This window comes from Lagopus muta, chromosome 3 (genome assembly GCF_023343835.1).
Source record: "Lagopus muta isolate bLagMut1 chromosome 3, bLagMut1 primary, whole genome shotgun sequence".
Lineage (NCBI taxonomy): Eukaryota > Metazoa > Chordata > Aves > Galliformes > Phasianidae > Lagopus > Lagopus muta.
In genome coordinates this window covers 17,769,078-17,778,418 of record NC_064435.1, presented here as the reverse complement: position 1 = coordinate 17,778,418, position 9,341 = coordinate 17,769,078, and the positions used below count along the sequence as shown (strand labels likewise).

The 9,341-nt window shown below is 46.2% G+C and overlaps 1 protein-coding gene across 2 annotated transcripts; it reads right to left on the bottom strand.

The window, feature by feature from the left end:
- Positions 1-2,468: 2,468 nt before the first annotated feature.
- On the bottom strand, positions 2,469-9,069 carry TMEM74 (transmembrane protein 74). Of its 2 annotated transcripts, none has more exons than XM_048940159.1 (2): positions 8,991-9,069; positions 2,469-8,047 (listed from the first exon to the last, which is right to left on the bottom strand). In XM_048940159.1, exon 2 carries the CDS (start codon positions 7,839-7,841, stop codon positions 6,882-6,884), a length of 960 nt encoding a protein of 319 aa, XP_048796116.1. In that variant the 5' UTR covers positions 7,842-8,047; positions 8,991-9,069; the 3' UTR covers positions 2,469-6,881. The 2 variants fall into 2 exon arrangements, with proteins under 2 accessions (XP_048796116.1, XP_048796118.1); XM_048940161.1 differs by having other exon boundaries at positions 2,469-8,301; positions 8,991-9,058.
- Between the last annotated feature and the right edge of the window lie 272 nt (positions 9,070-9,341).

The window sequence follows — 9,341 nt, the reverse complement described above, 5'->3', positions numbered from 1 at the left end:
ATAGAGTCAGAGGCTTTGCATCTCTGTGTTAATAGCCCTCCTTGACCCTTAACAGCCCTTAACAATTACTAATCAAGAGATCTTGAAAGTGCTGTCTTTGTTGCATGCAATCAGAAGCTAATACATAGAAATTGAAAATAGTCATGTACTTTCCACTACTCTGATATTCAGTGAATATATTTTTGTTCCCAGCTGGATATACTGTTATCAAATGTACATTTATTGCATGAATCCTTTTGAAATGCAACACCAAAATGTCAGGATAGCTACTTGCTATTATTTACGTTTGAGCACAGTTACTCTGGCTATTGTGTCGGAAACTGCTTCATGCTAGATTTGAAGGAAATTTATCTTATAAAGATAGAAAGAGACAGAAAACAAACTCCTGTAGATGGATATGCTGCAGCTGGAGACTAGTGATTAAAGGACTTTATTTACATTTCTAGCTGATCAACATCTTTTAGATACTTCTAATGGGAAGAATTGATTTTTTTTTCTTTACAAATGGGACTTAATCAATTTTGCTTCTGGAAATGTTTTATTCAACAATAGCTAAATTTTCCTGCAAACACATCTGTCAAAGCAGAGGCTATTATTGGAAAAGAGAAGCTTTTTGTGCTGGTATAAAGATATGTTTTATCATTTGAACAGAAGCCTATTGATTTTTTGAAACATTGAAAAAAGCTTACTATAATACAAATGCCTTAAATGTGCAAAGTGTCCCCAGAATTTCTGCAAATATGAACAAAATTTAACTACTGATTTTGCTACTTATTTTTAAAGTATTTTGTACGTGAATGGTTTGTACAAAACAATTTTTCAACGGCATTCTTAAAAAAAAAAATATATATATATGCATATTTTTGCCATCCCTTACGTATTTATTTATTTCAAGGGTTTTGTAATGATTAAGTTCCATCTCACAGTGCTCAGCTATGACTTAAGAGGCCTTGGTGTCTGTTCTCAGCTGTCCATCTGGCTCTCGGGGCAAAAGAGGCAAGCCACTTCATCTGTAAAATGGTCAGTATGAATCTGTCCTATACACTGCTTTGCTATCAAGGTGCAGGAGGCTTTATGTAAACACTATGCATCATGCCAGAGGAGATCTCACTTCTCAAGCAGCTGCATACATTCACATGGAAGCGCTTTCAGAGCTGGTCTGTAAGTGAAGAACAAATACAAATGGTTTAGATTGCAAAGCCATTTTTCAGAAAGATGACCAATTGCTACACAAAGTGCAGCTCAGTTAATGGCAATACCTCAGAATTTTTACCATATGTAAAAGTGCAAAATTCTGCGTGTAAATTAGAAGAATTGGTACAAGCCTTTAATACAGCAAGTCTGCAAAAATATTTTAGCTGTAATTGCATTTCAATCTAATAAAAATGCATTATTTGACTGTGTTTCTATAAAGTGGGAAACACTGATGTTTATACAAACAAATATTAATCAGATTGTTTTGTCTGATTTTATGCAAAGGTGTAACAGCCACAACTGAATTTAAACCAGTAAGAAAATCAGAGAACTCTGCAATCTAAGGACTCTTGTCAAGACTTACATACAAGGGAAAAAAAGTCCCTGTGCATACAATATATGATGATGAGTCCTTCCACATGTAAAAATATAAGCTTAAAAAGAATCCTGTAAAAATTAATAACAATACAGTGGTTGCTTTCAGTTAGAAAGCCTCCCAGATCTTTCAGCTCATAGATAGTCATATCTATAAATACACCTACTCTCTTAACCTCTTAATAACCACTGGTAATACACCATAGGCTATATCTGGCATGAGGGCAATTTACTGCAGTCAATTTACTTCCCCTGGGGATGCATTTATTACTGCTGTAGCAACAACAGCCTAAAACCCAACTGGGGAAGCGGGGCCCTAATGTACCAGGTGCTGTGGACACTCAGACAGACACAGACAGCGCCCGCTCCAAACTGAATTGAGACTCTGGAGTGACACTCCCTCGCATGCCTTGGTTAACATGATAGCAGTAGGAAGAGGTCTGGCCCCCTTCATTCAGTGTATGAAAAATGACACTGCAAGGCATGACCTTCAAAACCATACATTTGTACCTTGACTGGGTGGAAACACAGGCTGGTAAGGGGGGATGAGGTGCTGTGCTGGCATGCTCAGCACTGGGTTTTTTGGGAAAACAAATGCACGAACCAAGAGCAAGCCATGGCAAGGCTGGGGTGTGGAGACGGCCTCAACACTGAGTTGTGTGTGGTGACAGTGAGCAGGGGCTTGACACCCACCTCACACGACAGCACCCCACAGCCATCTGCTCACACAGCCACGGCTGCCCACTGCTTCTCTGCTTTTCTGGAAATACAAACTTGGGTGGGACACCCGTGTAGGCAAATTTTAAGCCTGCACGTGTGGCACTTTCTGTCTGCAGTCAGTAGCTCAGTGAGGGGCAAAGATAACAACAGCGACACAGCTCAGCTTTACACGCGTTTATTTTTTAATCTTTACAGAACACTGCTGCAATTATAATAAGGCATTAAATGCACGATTGAAAAGCTCACGATGAACTGTGACGTTTCACCCTTTTGTGGGAGAAAAAGGGGTTTTACAAGATTATAGCTGTTGCTTTCACAGTCAGTAAACTCGTTATTCATTACAGACAGACTTTTAAAAGAATTACAAAGATTAAAAAACTGTAAACGTATCAAAAACAGCGACGACCCAGCATAGCATCCTTGGAGAGAGCCTGGGGTTCCCTGCTGCAGACTGGGCTTTAGGCTGGCAGTGAGGATGGGGTCCTACCATTGCCGCAGGTCTCGCTGCGGGCACAGCCCCTATCAGGTTTTTGGCAGCTCCCAGATGGCCCAGCCTCTGTCACAGATTTCTGATTGAGATAAATAAATAAAAACGGTCACCGGGAGCTGCTGGAGCAGTGGGGACACAGGGAGGAGCCCCAGCTGAGGCCTCGTGACCCATCCCCAGGGAGGCAGAGGTCTGGCAGAGCCCAGCCACATGCCCTGGCACTCCAGCTATGAGGTAGAAGATGGGAAAGTGTCACATTTTGCTGTGAGGGTCGGCCAGGAATAAAATGTTCCTCCTTGATATGAATAACCGTTTCCAGAGTGCTACAGGTGGTACCTGAAACCCACCTCAGATGCCCCAAATTTACATTCTCCAAGAAGGGAGCCCTCCATAGATCCATGCAACAAGTTTAAGCCCAGGCAATTAAAAAAATTGTCCTCACACTTGCATCCTTAAAGCATTTAGCTTCTGAGCAGGGGAAATCAAATGACTGGGTTATAGGAACAGGCAATTAATAGCCCTTGGCCTCAGCCCATGGTACAGCCATTTGAGACCAAAGTGATGAGAACAGTTGTCTACCAGGAAGCAGACAAATATGTTCATTTCCTACAACCAAGATCCAGATAGCAAGTGTTTGGGTTTCTCTCACACTGCACATCATTAGAACCTGAGAGTCCCAAGGTTTTATATCACACACCCAACCCACACACCCCTGCCATTTGCACAGGTGTCTTGTTTGGTGATCAGAGAAATGTCCTGAGATTGTTCATCTGCTAAACTCTTGCATTCCGTTCTCTAAAAGTCTGCCTTCACTTCTTTAGTAGCACACACGAACAACAAGATGAAGAGATTGTGTTACTTCTGTCATTTACTTATTTTTTTATTCCTCACACTTCTGCAGTGTACATTTAGATTATTAGGTTGACTTATGTTTCCTTAAAATGCTCAGGGAATATTTGAGGGTTCATTTAAGTACTGCAAGCTTATGATCTGTGACAGGCATTTTACAAAGTGTCAGAAAACTTCTCGCTTGATAATAATATACTGGCAGTCTGGGGAACATGCTCTTTTCTAGTGCTAATAACCAGCATTAAAGCATGCCATGGTTCCTACAAGAAATCTGTGATCCTTACAGTGTTAGCTGTCATCTTCCTGCAATTATGGAATGTACTCCAATTTTATGCATGTGTATCATTAAAAAATAAAAATAATGGCTCACAAAATCCACCAGCTTCTGCAGTGTACATGAGCCCAGAGCACAGGGCTTCCCATTAGGGGTGATGAAAGGGTTTTTGCCCCTCGTGATGTTTATCCCCTGCCTTGTGCCAGCTGCTGCCCCTGTCCAGGTGCAATCTGCCCTCCTGCTTGGCAGGGCCTCCCCGTGCTTCTGGAGGACATAACCTGGGTTGTGTCCTTCTACACACAAGGCAAAAGACAGCTAGCAATCAGCCTTTCTTCTCCAAGTCTTGCTTCTCGAGAAATTTCATTCCCTGCTCTCACTGATCTCAGTGGGCTGAAGGTTCTCCTTACATAAGGAAGCTATTCCTCTTTTTCACCTTAGAAATTGATAGTATCATGGAACTTTTTGAGATGGAAGGGATCTTTAAAAGCCATCTAGCCTCACTCCCTTGCAATGAACTGGGACTCCTGCAGCTAGATCAGGTTGCTCAGAGCCCTGTCCTGCCTGACTTTGAATACCTCCAAAGATGAGGGCTTCCACCACCTCTCTGGGCACCTTTTTCCAGTGGTTTATCAGAATTCAGTCCATTGGCCTCACCAATTCAATCTCCTTGACGACACACCTGGAGGGATGTAAGCTCTCCCAAGGTGACTGCTGGCCACTGCTAGTTCGTGCCCTCAGACACGCTCTGTATCATGACACAGCTGCAAATAACATCTGTTAGGCAGCAGTACCGTCAAACAAGGCTGCTCCTTTAGTTACCAAGTAACACAACTAATGCAGCAGCTAGAACGAGTAACGGCTAAGTAACATCTCTTTTGCAGGGTCAAAGTTAAAGTCTGAGTACAACATTATGCTATTTACAGCGACCAAAGGCATGAAGGCAGAGCGGTGCAGGTTCTCCAGCTCTCTGCAGAGGGCAGCCATGCCCGCTGAGCCCAAGGGACTGAGCACAGGAGAGTGCCAGGCACAGGAGCTGTGTGTGCCTCCTGCCATGAGCAGCCAGAGAAGAGAGCAAGAGGGACTTTAAAACACAGAACAGAGAAGATATGCAGATCCCCCGCTACATGTAGTGTGAGCTGGAATGGACCATAAACATTCTCATTTGGGTATAAAATACAGCTTTTCCCTTCACTTCTCTGTCATACCAGCCACTGAGAGCCCCCTTTGGCAGCCAGGGTGCTCCAGGCCTCATGTCGAACTGTCCTCCAAAGAAGAATAAGGCAGCGGTCATGATCTCCACCAGTCACAGCAGACTGAAAAGGAAAGCAGACAGGCTGGGAGCTCTAGCTGGGATGCATCGATGTCAGAAGCAGTGAGTCCCAGCACCGCCTTTGCAGGAGGTCTTTTAGTTATTCTATACCTTGCTCCTTGCCCCTTCCCCCTTCACCCCTTCCCAAGACTCTTCTCAGGTATTATCTCACAATAGTAAAAAATCTCATTCTTCAAATATTAGATATTTCTTATATTTGAGATTTAACCCATAGCTGACAACAAACCAAGTGTTTCTATCACAGTTCTGCAGGCAAGTTCCTTACAGACACAGCTCTCCACTCACATTTGGCTATGGCAGGGGCTATAACAAATATATATTAGCAATCAATCACAACAAAAGGTCAGCAGAGCATACAGCAACCTTTGCTGTTTTTCCCACCATCACAAGACCACAACTTTAATGCTCCACAGAAACTGGCTGATACTGAACACATCAGTAATAGAAGTTTTGGGCTACTGTGCTGCATAATGGCAACTGATAGTTCCTTGTACCCTTGATCATCCCCTACGTTAAGTCAGTCCCATGCCAGCCAGTCCAACTGCTTGATGTATAACCTTTGTGTTTCCTGACAACTTATTTTTTGTACGGAATTTGGTTTATATTGAATGAGCCTCTAAAGCTCCATCCTGACCTTTTGTTTCTGGTAATGAGAAGGCCAGCAGCCTAGTGACATGAAACTGAAGTTTCAAAAGGATTTGTGTGATGCAGACAGGCCCACTATAAGCAAACCCTGAGACAGAACTTGAATTTCTTCTGGCATCTGTACTGAAGGAGATGTGTTCAGTTTCTGCATCCCCATGCTTTTTTACTCCTTGGATCTTTTGAGACTCCTAACAGGAGGTCAGTTAATTCAAGTGATGGCAGTTTTCATACAAAGACATCTGTCCACTGGGAACTGAACTTCCTTTATATGGGCCACTATAGCTATCAGAAGTTAGTGAGTATCAATCATTACTAATCTGAACTGAAATGGAACCACTGACCTCAAGCTGAAAGAGCCTTTTGTCTTTCAGCAATACCACCATGAGCCATATGGTTCTTTGCCCTTTGCCTCTTATTTTTATATTTTAAATAACCACCACTAATTGCAGCACTGCTTGAAAATATGGGAGATTTGTGGTAAGCCATGAATAAGCGGTCTTTTTTGCCCACAGGTCTCACTCATACAAAACAAGGGACTGGCTTAGAATTTAATTATTAAAAAAAAATCTCTTTTAATTAAATATCAGCCTTGTTTCTTAACATGACACCAAGCAGACAGTTAATAATCCTTCTGTAGGCTGCAACAAGCTTCCAACGTGTCAAGGTCGTTCCTGTTCTATATATGAAAGTAATAAGAAAATTATGTAGGCATGACACCAAAGGAACACTTTATGTTAGGATAAAGGAGTTATCTAAGGAATCTACTTGTCAAAAATCTCTTTTTATTCTGTGGTTTTCATTATTTTATACCAATTGCATTTGCTCTGGCATGTTCTCCCTTTACAGTAAGTGTTCATATAATGCAAACATTTGATTAGAGAGCTCACAGAAAGACCGTTCTTGTCAGAAAAACAAACTGCATCACCAGCTATCTTTAGCCATATCTATTTCCTTTAATGAAACATACTTTTTTTTGTGGAAACGCTGCTTTAAAAATCATGACCACACTAATTATCCATGGCAAGCACATCTTCCTCAACTAATGACAGCTCAAGCATATTATCGTTTGCACCAGACTTCATTCTGAAATTGAACGACCCATAGAGCTTTGCAGACTCCTTGGAGGACGCAAACCTGCTCCTCCGATACAGCTCCCCTTTCCACATGGACATCATCAGCAGGCTGGAGAGCACCACTCCCCCCAGGGTTAGGAGACACAGCCCGGCAATAACACAGCGGTCCAGGTGAGCCCCAATCCTGGCGCTCTCATTCTCCAGTCTCTCCATCTCCCGGGCAGCCACCGTGTTGGGATCCACAGTCACGTCTCTGGGTACCACGTAGGAAATGATCACCAGCAAAATCCCACTGACTAGGAACAAAATGGCACTGATGAATCCATAGTCCAAGGATTTCCCAGCCGCTGCCTCCGAGGCAGTTTCATCCTCCTCGGAGACCAGGGACGGAGAGTCGTGCACCCACTCGGGAGGCAGCTCGCGGCAGGAGCGCTGCTGAGGAGCATCCTGGTTGCCTGTTGGACTGGAGGGACTTCTTGTATGCTCCAGGTTTACATTTTCATCCACGCAGGAGAAGGATGTCTCGAGTTCCTGGATACAACAGCAGGGTTTCTTCTTCCCTCCATCCCCTTCCCCTGGAAAGTGCTCAGGCAGGTGGCAAGGCTGGGAGTTGCTGGAGGGTGTGGGGTGCTCCTGGGGTGAGCTGCCCGAGCAGGAGGACAGGAGTGCTGGGGTGGGCTCAGCCATGGAGCCCTTCTGTGAGGGCTTGCAGTGCCGTTCACAGCGCAGGGCTGCCACGGCTGCTGCCGCTCCAGAGTCCACCTCTCCTGTCTCATGCTGCTGCTGTTGCTGCTGCTGCTCATAGTGAGGGGTGGGCAGGCTCCAGCCGGCAGCGGGGCCCAGGGCACCCTGCCTGCTCTCTTCGGCCAGGTAGAGAAGCTCCATGCAAGCCATCGGTCTCCACTCGGTGAGCCCCGGCCACTGGGCTACCGCATCCTTCAGCAAGCGCTGCCCCTGGCTCCCCAGAGCAGTCTCATGGTGCTCGAGCTGCAGAATCCCAAAAATCTTCTACTCTTTCACCACTGTTTTGTTAGGGACGTGGCTTGTGTCAGCTGCTAAATGATTAAACAAATCCCCTCTGACGTTCATTTCTTTTCAGTCTGCAAATGAAATAGCAGAGGGAAAAAACAACAACAAAGGCAAACCCGACAACCTCCTGACAATACATTAATGAAGCAAAGAGCAGATAACAGAAATGTAATACATTGCTCGTCCTCTCTGCTGCTCAAGGGGAGATGACAAACACGATTGTTTTAACCACGAACTTAAAGCCGTAATCCTCTTGCAGATCCAAAATCTATTAGGGACTCTAATCAACCTTTGACACCAATATCCAATTAAGGCAGTAAGTCATCTGCAGAGCACAGGAATAACTATGTAAAATGACAGAGGAAAAAAGAAAAAAGATAGCTATTTTCCTTTAGAAGCAAGTAACTTCCTTCCCTTGGAATTAAGAATTTTAAACTCAGAAAGGGAGACTAATTAGAAAGAATCACACAAATCCCACACAGCTCTGTAATCCAGGATCTGTATTCTCCGGTGGAAATCTGATAATCCCATGGGAAGAGCGGTGCTTTCCCATAGCAGATCTCCACTTTGATTAAGAGCTTTCGGAATGAAATTATGCCTCAACGACTGATGACTCAAAGACGGATATTACTTCTCATCTGCAATTAATTCGTTATCCCCCCCTGTTCCGTAGCCCCCCGGACAACCCGAGGCCGAACTCCCCGTGAAATTAGGGAGAAGCGCAGCCCCGCGAACGTGTTGCACACGCAGACGACACATGTGCACCGATGGCACCGAGGCGCTGGGTACGGTACGGACGCAGCTCCCACCGCTCTTCCCGGGACCTCAGCGGTCGCTGCACGTAACGCGCTCGCGGGGAGCGGCTGGACACGCGCACAAGTGTGTGCCCCGCCGGTGCGGAGCTGGCACCCGCACCCACGCAGCCGGCACACACGCGCGCACACCCAGCACACCTCCTCCTGCTCCGGCTCCCACCCTTCGGCAACCGCATCGCCGCCCGCCCCGCACACCTACCTGCGGCCACGGCCAGCGCCCCGCGCTCAGACGAGCGGCAGCGCCGAGCCGCGCCGGGCAGCGCCGAGGCGGGCGGGCGGGCTGTGCCGGCGGGCGGCGGCGGCGGCGGCACTCTGGGAGTTGTAGTCCGAGGGCGGGTGGCGGGGGCCGGGCCGCTGCGGCAGCGCTGGGACTGCGCCGCCTGCCCCGGGGGCCGGGCTGGCCCCGCCCGCGGCGCGGGTTGAGGCTAAGCCGGGCGGCCCCCGAAACGGGGTGGGAGACGCGCGGCAATAGGGCGAGCCGCGCGAGGCTGTCGGGATGTCTAGCTTGGTCATCGCACGCGCTTTCTCCCCCAGAGCCATAACAGCTATC